This window comes from Scophthalmus maximus, chromosome 3, assembly GCF_022379125.1.
Source record: "Scophthalmus maximus strain ysfricsl-2021 chromosome 3, ASM2237912v1, whole genome shotgun sequence".
In the NCBI taxonomy this organism is placed as follows: Eukaryota; Metazoa; Chordata; class Actinopteri; order Pleuronectiformes; family Scophthalmidae; genus Scophthalmus; species Scophthalmus maximus.
The window spans coordinates 27934218-27950828 of NC_061517.1; the positions used below are offsets into that span (position 1 = coordinate 27934218).

At 41.4% G+C, this 16611-nt stretch overlaps 1 protein-coding gene across 2 annotated transcripts; it reads left to right on the plus strand.

Annotated features, from left to right (window-relative positions):
* The first annotated feature begins 136 nt into the window (after positions 1 to 136).
* On the plus strand, positions 137 to 9918 carry LOC118317565 (putative beta-lactamase-like 1). Of its 2 annotated transcripts, none has more exons than XM_035646370.2 (7): positions 137 to 307; positions 462 to 602; positions 3326 to 3429; positions 3776 to 3933; positions 4717 to 4937; positions 8457 to 8562; positions 8732 to 9918. In XM_035646370.2, the coding sequence occupies exons 2-7, from the start codon at positions 497 to 499 to the stop codon at positions 9708 to 9710; spliced, it is 1674 nt and encodes a 557-aa protein (XP_035502263.1). In that variant the 5' UTR covers positions 137 to 307; positions 462 to 496; the 3' UTR covers positions 9711 to 9918. The 2 variants fall into 2 exon arrangements, with proteins under 2 accessions (XP_035502263.1, XP_035502265.1); XM_035646372.2 differs by having other exon boundaries at positions 3329 to 3429.
* Positions 9919 to 16611: the final 6693 nt, after the last annotated feature.

The window sequence follows — 16611 nt, forward strand, 5'->3', positions numbered from 1 at the left end:
ATGTGAGATGATTTGATTGCTGAGGACTTCTCCTTACTTGCGACTCTGTGCAGATTATGATGCCACGGTGGAGTGGCTATAGATCCAGCCCTTCATCTGGAGCCGGAGATCACAGTCGGGATTAAGTGCATGTAGGTGGTGGTCTGTGGCCAGTGAATGTTCAGGAGCAGTGGAGCTGTGTTCGTGTAGCTCTGCTGGCTTTCCCTTCTGGACCTTGCAGGAAATGAATTTGTGGATTTTTTTCCTGTCTGAAGATGGAGACTGACACAAAGATGAGAGGAATCCGAGGATTGTTTTCCCTCCTTTGGTAAGATAAATGATTTGAACCTTCTGCTTCTGTGTATGGAAGTCATATTTATTAGTTTCCTTTTCTGGCAAACTAAACTTTTAATTTTCACGTCATTAAAAACATTCAATTTTACTTTATGTTAAGCTACACGCTTTGTTCATTTTTTTTCTAGAGTGCATCTGCTGCCCATTACAACCACTAAGCAAGATGAAGATGAAATGGACCATGCTGGGCATGGTTGTCTTCTTTCTGATCTCTGTGGTGATGACCTGCTGTTTCATATGGCAGTATAGGATGCCGAAGCTGAAGACAGGTAAAGTTTATGTAGCCACCACTGATTTACAAACTCTGAGGGTTGTAAATCCACACATGGATGTTTTTTTGACATATAGTTTGACTTCCCAACCTATGTGGGCTGTTAGCCTTTGGTGTAACTGTTCATTTGTAGAAGCTGCAGCAGGATTACATAGAACCGGAATTAGAATCAGTCGGATTAGCTGGTCGGTTGAAGTAGACTTTAAATCCTGCTGCAGAGACAAGAAGCCTCCTCCTGAGCAGTGGTGTGTGTTTCTGGATAAAATGACAACAGTTATTGTCCCCCCCCCCCTTATTTATTACCACTGCTATTATAAATTGTGTTGTAAAGTTCATGACTCACTTGATATTACAAACTCCAGAATATTGTTGGTAAGACTGTTTGTCTTCCCAAGTGGGTATGAATGAAAAAGTTGACTGGTGTAGTCATTCATCCACACAAGTAGCAAAATCATTCAAGGAGTAACTCATTTTAACTGCTCCTGTAACTATGATGTCTTGTTATCTACACATGTTGAAGGAGACATGTGTGTTGTATAGATTTTGTGTGTATGTAAAAGGTCCTGAATTGCCCCGTGCTTCCATACCGTTGTGATATCACGATGGCACAGAAGGATACCGACATCACAATAAGAATGAGGTCGTTCATTGGTTCACCACTTGTGCATGCCTGTTGTCATGTCTCCTGGAATCATGTATTTTCTATGATTTTACCCTTTAAAAGCATTTAAATTATGCATTTAACTATAATCGGGTCAGGGCTCGTTGTCATTGCACACCAAAGTGAACATCAAACGTTAACTTTTTTAGTACCTATTAAAATGAACAATAAACTGCTTTTAAAAACATTTTATCACTTTATCTTTATAATGTCCACGTAGGTACCTCTCTTCTTTCGTTTTTCCTCCAAATTTAAATATCTGCCACTGTCAGAGGAAAGTAAAAATACTGGAGCAGAAGGTACCGATAATGTGCCTGTTATGCTGGTTGCCAACCGCCACTAAAAACGATGAAGAAGAGTGTACAACCAATCACCTTGCGATCTCTTGTTGTTTTGTGGCCCTACAACAAAGTGTGTCATGCACGTCTAGCAGCTAGTCTGGCACTCCCCCAAACAGCTGGCATACATCCTCACAGCCATCATAGACTACAAAACTAAGGACAATCACATCGCAGGGAACAACCCCTCACTAGTAGAAGACCTCAACATGTTCTTTGCTTGCTTCGACACAAGAAAGGCAGCTGGACCGGACGGCGTCTCAGGGCGGGTACTTCAGGCATGTGCACACCAGCTGGCAGAGGTCTTTACCAACATCTTCAACCTTTCCCTGAACCATGCTGTTGTCCCAACATGTCTCAAAGCAACAACAAAAAAACATTAGCTGTTTAAATTACTATCCCCCAATTGCACTCTCCCGGTGATAGGCAAATGCTTTGAGAGACTAATTCTGGCCCAGATTAAACACTCCATCCCTGCCACACTAAACCACCATCAGTTTGCCTACCGAGCTAACAGATCAACAGAAGATGCAAACTGTGTTGCCTGCCACACTACACTGGAGCACCTAGAACGTCCTGACTCATGTGTCAGGACGCTCTTTTTGGATTTTATTTCAGCGGTCAATACTGTCAACCCTAACAGCCTAGTGTCTAAACTTCATGGACTGGGCCTGAACACAACTATCTGCAACTGGACCCTGGACTTCCTGAACAACCGTCCCCAGACTGTCAGGCTGGGAAAACAAACATCCTCCACCCTCATCCTGAACACTGGTGTCCCTCAGGGGTGTGTCCTGAGCCCCATCCTGTACACCATCTTCACACATGACTGTGTGCCTGTCTATGCAACAAATACCATCATAAAGTTCACAGTCATTGGCCTGATCTTAAACAATGAGTCAGAGTACAGGGATGAGGTGCAAAACCTGACAGTCTGATGTTCCACTAATAATCTTATCCTGAACAACAAGATGACAAAGGAGATCATAGTGGACTTCACAAAGACAAGGAGAACCAACCACAATCCAGTGTTCATTGACACAAGGCAGTCGAGAGAGTCTCCATTTTTAAATTCCTGGGGGTTAACATCACCAAAGAGCTCTCCTGGGCCTCACAGACATCTACCATCCTCTTTTTCTGCAACATAACCTTCTGGTGGGACCCAACTTCCAGAAATCATGGACATTTACCAGGCTCGTTGTCGGGGCAGGGCCTCAAACATCATCCATGACCCAACTGGGACCTGTTGAGTGTCTCTGTGATATTGTGAGGTCTCGACCTCACTATGTAAAGTGCCTTGAGAAAATGTGTGTTGTGATTTGGTGCTATACAAGTAAAATTGAATTGATTTGAATATGTTTTCTTCCCCTGCCTTCAGTCTTTGTACTGAGCTAAGCAAAACAGCCCTTGGAAAGAGTCTACGTCTGTTTTGGATGTATATATATATTTATTTTTTTTGGGGGGGGGGGATTAATCTTCCAATCTGACTGTAGGGTTGACAACAAATGATTTCCCTAAAGTTCAAAATCTTTTGCAATTTTCAAGGACACATTTGATAGTTTTCTGCAATAACTACTGAGTTCCTTCATCATCCTACTATGTTAATGTTATCCACAGTCGCATGAAGGAGATGCCTTGCTGTGCATTTCTGGTTGTATGGCTGGGATGTTGTGTCTGCATGATTCATATATGATGAGTCTATTTCTTTCCTATTTTCCACAGAAGTGGTTGTAAAAGAAGTGACAGCAGAGGAGATGTGCCCTCGCTTCCCTGAGCCTGTGACCCTCAAACATCCCATCACATCACTGAGGGTAGCCTTAGAAAAGGTGAATCGCTTTGAGTTATTTTCGTCCACCTACCTGCAGGTTGGAGGTTTGATCCCAGCTTCCCCTAATTCGCATGCCATTGTGTCCTTGGGCAAGACACTTAACCCTAAATTGCCTCTTACGTCTCTTCCAGCAATGACACATATGAATGTGACATAAAAAATGCTGTAAATTGCTGCACTGTATGAATGGGGTAAATGGGTGAATGTGACTCATCTATTAAAGCACTTTGAGTGGTCCATTAAGCTAGAAAAACGCCGTATAAATATAGTCCAATTACAATGTTTAATCATTTTACTACTCTGGATATGGTTACCGTAAGTTTTAATGAAGTTTCTCCCAACAGATAGATGTACTCCTGAAGTCGAGTCTTCACACCACCAAGCTGCCAGCGATATCAGCCATTGTGGTTTTAAATGACTCTGTTCTTTGGAATGGAAACTTTGGCAAGAAAAACATAAGCGACCCCTCCTCATCCACACCCAATGAATACACAGTGTACAGGTGAGATTTATAGTCATACACAGTGTGTACAACAAACATAAACATAAAATAAGACAGATTTATGACAAAGAGGAAGTGGTAATTTGTCTTAATGCCAAATACCTATATATTACTATTATCTAGTCATAAAAGCTTCTCAGCCAGTCAATAATTTTCGCAACCCCATTTGAATAAAAATAATTACCACACATGATGCAACATGCAGTCTAATTTGAGTTGAGGCTTACAGTTAGAATTAGGGGTGGGGGATCGGATTAGACCTTCCCTGTATTAAGTAAGCCTCATATATATATATATATATATATGTATATCCTCTGATTGAAGAGACTGAACCACTCAGAAAATGAAATGCTTAAATCTGTGGGAATGCTGTATTATTACACTCGGATACATTTATCTAACTATATATGGAGACTGTATCTGTCTGGCCATGTGTCCTTCGATATCCTCAACAACTGCTCATTTGATCGACCTGAAACATGGCTGGTGTGTTGTGAAGTATTGTGTATTAGTGTGGACCGCAGGATGGTGCAGTGTCGACTGAAGTATTTTGTTTGAGTGGTTGTCGAGAAAGTTAAAAAGACAAAGAGTGCTCATTTATGTTAATTAAACTACAGTCATTGTACCATAGTGACCATGTATCCTTTTGAAGTAAGACACAACCTTTTGCTGATGTCACTTACGACATTATCAGAGGTCATGCTCCAGGTTAACAGGCACTGCACCAGTTCAATCAAATAGAATAATAGTGTGTTGTGCTCACTTTAATCACTGTGATTTCAGAATCGCAAGCCTCTCTAAAATCTTCCCCACACTGATGCTGTACAAGCTGTGGGAAAACGGCCAGGTAGACTCTCTGGACGACCCTCTGGAGAAGTATGCAGACAATTTCACCATCAAGGACCCACTGGGAAAAAGTAAGGGGGCATCATCCTCGTCAGTCAGGACCCTCAGCAGCCACTTTCCAGCACTCAGTCTCCGCAGAATGGCCAGCCAGCTCTCTGGTAACCACACAATCTGTTTTAATGACATGGGGGGTTCTTTTATTAATCTTACTCATAAAACCAGAAATTGCTGTCTTTCTTTATGTCCTTTTCTTGACAAACACTCACTTGATCATCTTCAAACTTGGGGCCTGTATCTCTGAGGACTTTGGGAAGTTCAGTTCAATCCACAGTAAATTAATTACATTTTATTTGCAAAGTGACAAATAAAGGCCCCTTTACATAGTGTGTTGAGACCTGGCAATAACTGAGGAATGTGAGCATTATTATGAGTACAGGGTGTTGACTCATTTAGAGTAGAAACATTATCGTTGCAGCAGCCAGGATTCAGTTATACAAAATAAATCAATGTGCAGTGTCAACTGTAAAGTTTCGATAAGCAGTTGCAAGTCTCCAACCCTATCCCTTACGTCTCCTTTCATGCACTTGCTGTTGTCATGCTGTTGGTCATGGGGTATCAGATCTAGTTCAGTCAATCAAAGATTGTCAGTAGGGTTTAAGAAAAATAATTAATTAATTCTGGGCTGTGATAGGATGCAACCTTTAGTTGGTCTCATGAAAGTTCAATGCACCACACCTTCATCCACCTTCCAACCTCCACACCTTTACTTTCAGACACATGATTACCCCTTTGCACCAAACATTACATCAGAGATAAATTGTGAGGTGCAGGAACATCCGAAATAGATGTAAATAATTGTGGGCTGTGGACAGTTGGTTCATGCATGTACACAGAAATGTGTACACTGTACATCCACAAGATGTGATCAGGCACATGGGAAGTCATGATGTAAACTATGGTCAGGAACACTTAACCCCTACCCACAACAAAGAACGTAGTTTGATATGGCACCACCAGATTTTGTGCAGTGATTTGATTGTAAAAATAGTAACCTCCTTGAGCTTCAACACCCTTAGTTATGTTTACATTAGGTGAAATACTTGTTCTGTGTTGATTTAATTGTCACTTTAGTGTTTGATGGGGTGATTTGTCTTGTGGTTTAATCCTCTGAGTACAGACAAAATCCTCTGAGTACAAACAAAATACACTGGCAAGTATGTGAACAATGATGCTCATATCATAACAACTTATCTATACGTACACATTTGCCTAGGGTTAGGTCTTCGGTTGCGGTTGGTCTCTGATCAAGTTATTGTGTCCAGCACATGTATAATCCAGGGCAGGCACAATAAAAAGGAAGCACATTGGTCTAAATGTTGGTCTGTAGCTAAGGACACATCTACCACCCACTACAGCACCTTGACTAATCTGGCTCACATGAACAGAGAGAGGGGCTATAATTACACTGAGCTGTGTCCAGAGATAGTTCTAATCAGCTCTGTGCTCTCAGATTTAAAAGAAGGGATTAAAAGAGAGGGAAGCCCTTCTGAGGGTAGAAGTCAGCAGTCAACAGTTTGAAGACACAGACGATGGTTACTGGAGGAATGGAAGGAAATCAGGTCATGTGCTATATCTTACACGAACATGCGTCCAAAGCAGTTGATCAGGATCACCAAACAGACCGGATGCTTCATGTGGACTTTTCCCAACCTATATTTTATTTAAAAAATTACAGAGACCTTAGATTTAAATTCTGACCTCCAGAACAAAATTACAGCATATAAAAGCAAAGAACATTGTTTTGCTACTGACCTCCAATATGCTAGTGATCTATTCACTCCATTTCAAGAGCTTTCAAGTGCATCTTCTCTGGGTATAACCAAATATAAACCAGTTTGGGAATGTTTAAAATGGCTCATAGCATCTTTACACTTAAGCCCTAGGCCCTTTTCTCAGGTCCCTGTCTGAAAAATGACATGCCCAAAATGAAAACAGTACATCTCTGCAACTACGAGGTCTATATGATTAATCTTGGTATCTATATAAAGGTAACACTTGTGAGATTTCAGCAGAGGTGAAACATCAGTATAGATGTTACTGGGCCAGTGTATATGAAGATGAACCACAACATAATAGAAAGTTTCATGTCTGCCTGAAAAAAAAATCTGAGTTAATATCTCCTATGTAATAATGCAGATGAAGCCAAATCATCTTGAAATAGAACAACATTTGAACATTATCTGTGCCAATTTTCATGCTGATTAAGTGAAGCTGGGCAAAGTTGGGACATGGTCAGACAGACTGTTCCTTGTGAGGTTTCTCACTGAACTTATATGCCACCTCAAGTGTGTATTACATCTAATGTAACTCTTTTAGTGAAGACGGGTGATCATCTGCCTCTCTACAAATGACCTGTTAGTGTAGCGTAATGACAAAAGAGCAATGAGTGACACAAAGTGAAATTCGAAGGCCTGCACCTCAGGAACCGATTGGTCAATCTGAATGATTTACAAGTCTATTGAACTGTCAAAGCCAGTAGAGTCGACTTACAGCCTCCAAATCTCTGTCAACAACACCATTCTCTAATTATAAGGAAGTGAACAAACTGTGACAGACATGATAGGTTGAAGTCATTTCACATTGAAATCCCTCCGCTTTAGACAAATAGCAACGGGACAGACGGAATCATAGCTCAAAATGTCGAGTAGTCTTTGTGCTAGCTAACGGAAGAGGATTTATGGGTCATAACACAACCTATCGTGACAAAACATCGACGGTAAGACAATATATGTATGTAGCTGTTTTATACGAAATTTGTTCGGCTACTGGTTTGATGATGATTGGCTGTAGAGTGAGAAAAAGCACACCGTTGAAATCTGCGGAGGCTGCGCTTTAGTATGATATGTAGCTTTTGTTGTTAGCATGTTTTTACCAGCAACTATCAAGATTGTGTACGGTTATCGTGTTTATGCGATATGCTGACTGAGTGAATTGGTGTTTGAATTGTGTTTTGTATAAGTGAAAAGAGTTGATATTGGTGTGTAGCCGAGGTTCTCCCCGTTCTGTGCATATGCTGTATGACTTTATTGCTTCATAGTTAGGTTGAATCATATGTGATTCAAGACATAATTTATGCATGTTGCTGGTTTTTTTCATTTTTTTCCCTCATCATTCGGCTGCTTGTTCAATGACAGTTGGGTCTCAGAGCTGTCTAATGATATGTAGCTTGTGGTGTTGTCAGGGAATATCATGACCATTATCTGTTTCCTCATTGTTGACAATGTGTGGATATGGGCTAAAAAGGTTTGAAAGATTTTGTGGAAGGTCTTAAAAGAACCTCTTAAAGCAAAGGAGAGTACACTGTCAAATATCTGTTCCCATCGTTCCTCTGTTAAAATAACTCGGAGGTCCTGGCTCCAAGTGGCCAAAGGGCGTCCAAACAGTTTGAGTCTGTTGGAAATGAGACTATAAAGTGTTGATACGAGGCCCTGTTGACTAGTGTTTTGTGACAAGAATTTATCAATCACATAACCTGTTTAAATACATACAACAGAATATTGGAAATGTTTTGTGGTAGTAGGTAAAGTGGTGGTTTAAGGTATTACACAGATACAATGTCTTTAAGCCCATAGATATACACACCAGTTTTGCTCTAAATTTGTCTAATATTTTTACAGGGTTACCCAGAAGATTAAGGTCAACTAATCTCCTTTGGAGTGGAGACACACAGTCAGCCCTGAAATTGTTACAGGATGATGTCCTCGTGGCAGATCCAGGCACCAGGTAAGACTCGGTTTCCTTCCTCTTTTGTTTTATTTTTTACTTTTATGCCTTTAGACAATCTGTGAGTTTCAAAAGAGGGCAGATGCCTTTATAGAAGAATGATCCTTTTGGCATTTTGTATCTAGGCAACTTGCAAACATTTGTGACATTACTTTCTCTTTTCCCTTAGATGCCACTACAGCAATGTTGCCTTTTCCTTATTGGCCAACATCTTGGCCCAGACGGTGACTGGCACAGACTTTGAGAGCTGGGTATCAGACAACATTCTGGAGAGGCTCAGCATGCAGAACACTGGATTCAGCTTTACTCCAGCTATTCAGAGGCAGATGGCTTTAGGTGTGTACAGCAATGGCCAGCCTGCTCCACTCTACAACCTCGGCTGGTACCGACCTGCAGGTCAGATGTATTCCACAACAGCTGACATGGCCAAGCTAATGATGGCTCTTCTGGGTGTGCATGGCAAGACCCTGCTCCGCCAGGACACCCTGAATACCATGCTGACCCCAGTCTTACGATGTCATCACGGCTACTTTGCCAACTCCACCGGCACACCATGGGAGATCAATGAGCAGTTTGGCTATGATGTGGTTAGGAAGGACGGCGACCTTGACGGTTATGCAGCCACCCTCTCCTTAGTACCACGGCTCAGGCTGGGACTGGTAGTCCTAATGGCTGGGGTTCGGCCTGCAGACCAGGAACTTGTGAGCCAAGCCTACAGCTATCTAATCCCTGCAGTGGCGAATGCTTACAGAGATGCTCAACAAACTCTCAGACCACCACCCGATCCAGCTCCATATATCGGCTTTTTCACTTACAGGAATATGACTTTCTATGAAATTAAGGTGGATTCAGATGGAGTACTAGTGATGCAGCAGTTTGGACCACAGGTCGACACGACTGTGCCGTCCAATTATCGAACTATTCGGCTGGATTACCTGCAGGACAGGGTGTTCAGGGTAGTATTTGAGAGCCTGTACCCTTGCAAATTGAAGTTTAACAGTGCCTCAGTCTCCCTGGAGGCGCAAGACAGACAGCTCTTTAACTTTTATGTCTTCAGCAAGAAAGGTGTGTCACCAGGGTTTGATTCCCCAGGCCTCAACACTTACAAAGTGACAAGGATAGCTGGCAGACCATACTTTGGTTCATGATGTCAGGAATTCAGTCAAGCACAAGGTACTGTCATTGTAACGGGGGAGTTGTCATGAAAAAAGCACACTTTTTTCTCAGTGGTCAGTTTAATGGGATGCTCTCTTTCTTCGATGAATGTCATTTATCTGAATTTACATTTCATTATAATTCATTTCATACTCCAATTCATAATACCAATTTTATCATTAAAACTTCCAAATGTCCAAAGTAACAAGTACAAGAAATGCAAAACTGACCCTGCTTTTTGCAAAGATGTGTATGGTTATAGAGCAGTATTTCTCTTCAACCTTTAAGTGCCTACAATGTGACAAAAAAATATAATATAATATTTTGAGCTTGTGAAATCAATGTTCACAAAGAATTTCACAGCCTGCAGTTGTATGTCATCTTTTCTTAACATGTAAAATATGCAGTCATGTACTGTATCTGAATATGTGAATTTGTAAAACAATGTGTAATAGTTTAGTTGCTGTAGAAATATTGTGTACATGTGTATTGTGTACAAACTTTTCACTCAAGCTGACTAGCCAATCAGCACGTTGCCCACAGATCATCCAATCAGAAGAAGTTAAGCTGTCCACTTGGGTCAGAATAGTTTCCTGCCTCTGATTGGCTGATCCCTTCCAGGCATCTGCTTACTGCCAACATTAGCCTAGCCAGGAGTGAATTTTGTCCTTTTGGGGCCTAAGGCGCATGCCTGGGGCCATTCATATCCTTTGTGGGCCTCTCTTTTAATTCTTATAAAGACCCACTTATAACACCTTCTCTTCAAGCTTGATCCTCTCTTCACCCCCGACACAGCAATCATGTCCAGACATATGGAAAAAAACACAACAAAACATTTTGATGCTATATACAAGTTCTTATTTTCATAAACAATATGATCTCTGTATGATAAGAATGTACTTAATTGTCCAATCACGTGGAATTTCTGCAATTGGTTGTCATGATTAAATTAGATTTTCCTCCAGGTTCTTTGATAAAATACTTAGAATGGGTTATACAGTATATAATATGCATTGTTAAAAAATATACACCGAAACCACCTACCACAAACAAAAACACACAGGTATCTTGTACAGGCGTTCCACGGGTGCATACCACATACCCAGACAAGATGCCTGCTGGACACTGAGCTCCTCTATAAACATATTTATCTAACATATTTATCTAACATATTTATCTAACATACTGGCTGTCTCATTCCACACTGACTTAGACTGCATACACCAGGTTACTTTTTTGGGTGTGAAGTGTACGGTCTTTGGGATGAACAAGTCTTTGTCTAAATGTGTTACTGCTTGAAAAACGGTTTGAAAAACACAGGGAGATAATGTTATGCCTGTTCTTCTTCTCTTCTCTATCCACAGAGCTGGTGTTTTTCCTGGATCTTGTAGCAGTTTGCACAGAGGTCCAGTTTGGGAATCTGTAACACAGGTTTCAAACAGAGCAATAAATAATCATAAAAAGTGATACAATTAGATTAAGATTAGATTATTAGATAAGGATGAATAAATAAATAATTCATGGTAATAAATAACCTTTCCTAACACATCAAAATCTTGCATTAGTGGTTTCATGCATTTGCTATGTGAGGTAAAAAAAAATAGAGGGTTTGACAGTCCCTTTTAGGTGGTTACCTTCCCCTTTAATATGCCCTTCAAGCTGCAGGTGCAGTTAACAGGCTCAAAAACAGATAATAATGAAGTAGGAATTGCATTCACCTGAACAATAAACTGGACTGTACAGACAACACCATGGCACTGCACAAGAAGGGCCAGAGCAGACTGTACCTGCTCAGGAGACTGCAGGGGGCACTCCTCAACACCTTCTTTGAGACTGTGGTGGCATCAGCCATTTTCTATGGAGTGGTCTGCTGGAGCAGCAGCATGTCAACAGCTGACAGGAGGAGACTAGACAGACTGATTAGGAAGGCCAGCTCTGTCCTAGGATGCCCCCTGGACACAGTGCAGGTGGTGGGAGAGAGGAGGATGATGATGATGATGATGATGATGATGGACAACGACTCCCACCCCATGCAGAACACTGTCTCTGCACTGAACAGCTCCTTCAGTGACTGTCTACTTCACCCTAAGTGTGTGAAGGAGCTTCCTGCTGCTGTGAGGCTGTACAACCAGCACTGCTCTAAATGGGACACACACAAACACACACAGGACTCAACCACTCTAAAATGACGTATTCACGGATACACTTAAAGTGCAATAACTAACTGTGCAATATTTATATTTCATTTTTATTTGGTGTAATTTTTTTTATTTAAATTTTGTACATAATTACCCTTTTTTGTAAATTTCTTATATATTCTTCTGTCCACTTTGCTGCTGTAATGCCCAAATTTCCCCATTGTGGGACGAATAAAGGTATATCTTATCTTATTTTATTCATTATCCCAGATTTGAATATAATGTTGAATGAAATAATTAATAACAACCTTTCAGTTTTTACAGGGGAAATGTTGGCTATTCTTTAGCTCTTGAGTAGAAAGAAAATTGTAAACCAAACAAAGTGTTAATAGGATCAGATTCAAGCAGTGCATTAACTAGTTTCATAAACATGCAGTCAGAAGCGAGACAGGATATAATGCTGGAGATTGCTCAAACTGGTAGGAGACATAGTAAAGTTCATTTGGATTTCAGTATATATACGGAAATGAATTGGCATTCTGAAGGGATAAACAAAGAGGGGATGAGTGTAACTTCTTCTATATGTGTGTATTCTGACTGCATGTATGTTCTGCTGTTAGTAAACTGCTGGCTTGTTCATTTAAAAGCTCTAGTCTCTGGTCTACTATTTTATTTAGCTCAACCACTCCCTCGAACCTAGAACTGGTCTAGTGGCCTCTAGTTGCTTAAGGTACAGTGACACAAGTGCTACGCAAAATTTGGCGAGCAGCCAGGAGTGGTGCAGGTCAATTTAAGATTAGAGATCAGAGAATAGTCAATATGGAGGTGGTTCAAACGAGCAGTGTTAAAGTCCATTACAGTTAGTGGTGTAACCAGCACAGAAGCTGACCAAGAGTTATATAACTTCCTGAAGCAGCATGGCTCAATCCAAAGTCAGACACACAGGTTATTGTAGAGTATACATATGGCACAGCCTTTGCCATACAGAGGTGGCCAAACAGACAACAGTTACCATATTAGGGCCTTAGCTAGCGTGTACATACCTGTAGCTAGCAAAACAGATACGCAGACTTACCTTTCAGAGTTAAAGTAGATAGCAAAGCAGACTGGTGAAGTATTTGTAGCTGTCCTCAAATGGAAGAGACGTGGGACCAAACTGACCTCAGTATGCTGTACTCAGTACAGTCCTAGATCACAATGTTCAGCTGCAGTATAACTGGTCTTCACTACCAGCACCCCTCAAAGTAAGATACAGCCTGCCCTGAAACTTTCTGATGTCTAATCCACCCGAAATCCAGAAGTTAATAGTGGAGCACATTGTAAGGAATGAAGACTCTGCAGGTTCACAAATCTCTGAGACTCAGACCCTTCTCCGGGCACAGCCCACACCCCAACAATGAAGTAGACTATGAGACATGGCGTTCTAACGTGGAACTTGTTCTTAAAGACACAAGACAGTAAGATCTGCACAAGTCGCATAACTCCTTGAAAGTCTGTTATCACCTGCTATTGACAGAGTGAGGCACCTGACACCTGAATCCAGGGCTAGCGTGGGGGCCACTTTTCAGCCTGGGAGTTTCAGTGCCAAGACAGGCCAACTTTTCCCATGGTGGAAGATATTGAATAAATGAAGCAACAGTTCAACTCGTACTATCGTGTAGTTTTTATTTATAATGTGTTTCAACAAATGTTTAGAGGTAATATTACACTTAACAAGTTAACAAAAAATGCTTTTCTTACAGGCAACCTGAGTGATGGAAAGTGTGAACAGAAACATTATTTGCCAACCCAATCACATGGTAAGCATCTGTGAGGAGGTTATACTGTGAGAGGATTAGATGTAAACAAATGGCACAGCTTTTTTGGGAAGAACAGGTCCTGCTCTCAAGTTCCATCTCTGGTTCCATATGTGACAGTCCACCACAATCCTCCTGACCTTTCTGTGCCATCTCACTATCCGTCCTGACAGTGTAACCTTTGAGAGGGGACTTCTTCAGTCTCTCCCACTGGGATGCCAGGCTAGACAGCTCAGTATGTAATGCGCCAACAGTAGCTCTGTCATCAAACCTAAGCAGACATTTGCTGTTTTCCTGGAGCCCTGAGTTGGGGAGCCCATTTGTTTTTATTTCAGGAAAGTTTTCAATGTCAAGACAAGCCAAATCTGAGGCATGTTTTGCATTAGCTGAAAACCTCCTATCCATACTACCTGCCACAAGAAGATTTTCAATGTATCTCTTTGCTTTGACCCTAACTGTGGGCTTCATACCCTGCATATCTGCTGCACCATCAGTGGAGTTGCCCACACGTGCCAATGTCAATGCTGAGTTTGTCTAATGTGTGTTTCAGCAGCTCTGTCAAATACTTGCCTGTGGATTTTTCACAGTCCACCACAGCGACTAACCGCTCATAAATGGCATTTGTGACATATCTGACAATAATAGCACACTGCTGCTTTGATGTGACATCTTGGGTTGAATAAAATTTGAAGTATTGCCTTTCTGCAATCATGTCCACAACTTTACCAACAATGTCCTTTGAAAGTAGAGTCACAAGAGAACCTCTACCTTTTGCACCAGTGTCAAGAAGCTTCTTGCTTTGCTCAATACAACTGCTAATGTGCTGTTGAAGGCACCGATCATACCGGCTCAAAAGTATGACCAACTCTAGAAAGTTGCCATGATTGACTGCAGTATTTTATAGTGTATAAGCAGCCTCTGATTTATCCCCTCTGTAAGGCCACATTTTGCCTGCCTTCCTTTTCACCTGTCAATGATGTGGAGACATTTGTTTGCCAGCCAGAACGCTTTTTACATCTGCCATTTTAGCCAACAGAAAGTAAGCATCAGCACCATCTGTTATTTTTCTCATGCTCCTCTATCTGCTGATGAACATGTTTCCATGTTTTCATACCTCCCTTTATGAAAGGACTTTCACTTGAAACAATACAGTGACATCAGGACAGCAGAATCCCTTCAATGCTTCCGTCGCAGACTGAAAACTCACCTGGTCAGACTAAACCTTACTCTCTGAATTAAAAAAATAATATAAATAAATAACTTTGTGTGTGTGTGTGTGTGTGTGTGTGTGTGTGTGTGTTTGTTTGTTATCTAATCTTACATGAAATAACTTCAATTTATATTGTTTACTCTGTTATCCTCTCTACCTGTCCCTTCTGCAGTCATGGCCTACTCTTCAACATTTTCAGCAGGGGACTGGCTTATCTGCTGCTCAGAGGCTACAAAATAACCCCACTAAGAGGTTATTTTACTGTATACACAGATAAGGCTTGAGGTTGTTTTTTTAAATCAATATTTGCATGATATTTGCAAATCCTATGATTTGCTTGTATTGGGTTAAAAACACTATAACGGACGGTATTAGCCTAATAATTACACTGCTAATCATTAGGCCAATATTTCTCTTTACCAGCTGTCCTCTTGAAAAAATGTCTGTGAGTTTGACACATTGGGAAGCATCCTCCTCCAATGCCCTTCGTATCTTCGACCTGGCCTTTGCAGCCACCCCGGCCTCTTTCTACCATCCATCCTTGCTGATGCTGATCCCGACGGTAGCTGTCGGTACCTGTGAAAACTGTTTAGAAAAGACGGGCTATATGGACCCAACCAACTCTATCTGGGAGGGGAGAACTCCCTCAGATGGTACAGCCCATCTGCTCTGGTGCCATGCAGGGACTGCGCTGTCAGTAAACTTTAAGAGAAGATAAACTAACGGGACAAAAAAAAATTTTTCCAACAGGCCCAAGGGGAAGTGAAATTAAAGCGGCCCACTGGGAATTCTCCCAATTACCCACTCTACCAGAAGACTTTATAAAACTCAATTGTTAGGTCATCAATGCCTGGAGCCTGACGTCCCTGCATGCCCTGCAGGGGAGCCTGGAGCTCTTGCACCTGTAGCGGCTCATCAAGACAGGAGTTGGTGAGAGACCTGAGGTAGTCCAACAGTGATCTCCAGCAGAGCATCCTGCTCCTCATACTCACTCGAGTAGAGAGAGGAGTAAAACTTTACAGCTCGCCTTTGGATCTGGCTTGGCGCTCTTGCTCTGTCTGAGAGCAGTGTGTGGATTACTCTCTTCTGTCCATTTTTTTTTTTTTTAAATAGAGCCGCAAGCGGGTGTGTATGTTGAAAACATGGCCTGAGATGTCACCAGTGAGTTTGGTCATGATAAGTCAAAGGCATGTTGAGTAATGGTCATATAGGCTATAAGCCACGCCCACTTTCACGAATCAAGATTGCACCTCAAATTTTTATCAATATTTTCCCCCCGAGGATGAACACCAATTTTGTGAAATTCTTTTCAGTGGTTATTGAGATACACATTTGTGGCGCCCCCTATAGGTTGGTAACAAAATGCTTGAAGTAGAACTGTAGCTTAAACACAGCTGTAAGATATGTACCAAGATTTGTGATGATTGGACAATATTCCTCTAAGCTCCGCCCTTTGCGAGGAAATTTCTTGCTTATTTATGTTAGATTTTTTTTTGATACTGTAAGGCGGCATACCAAATTTGGCGTTGATAAAGTCCAAAAGTTCTATTCATATTACAGTTTTAAAGTTTTTGCTAATTAGCGCAAAATGATGATGGGAGTTCCCCCAGCAGTCTCGGACTATAGCAGAACAACTAAGAGGTGGTTCAGTAAACACCAGAGCAGCTCTAACTATAATCTTTATCAATGCACTGCAGTGTTACCAAAATCAACTTACACATAAATTATCTCCTCTTGGTCAGGCGACGAC

Coding starts and splice junctions, on each gene's coding strand:
- LOC118317565 (XM_035646370.2), top strand. CDS start 497: ATGAAGATGAAATGGACCATGCTGGGCATGGTTGTCTTCTTTCTGATC. Junction 603..3,325: donor GATGCCGAAGCTGAAGACAG/GTAAAGTTTATG, acceptor TATTTTCCACAG/AAGTGGTTGTAAAAGAAGTG. Junction 3,430..3,775: donor TGAGGGTAGCCTTAGAAAAG/GTGAATCGCTTT, acceptor TTCTCCCAACAG/ATAGATGTACTCCTGAAGTC.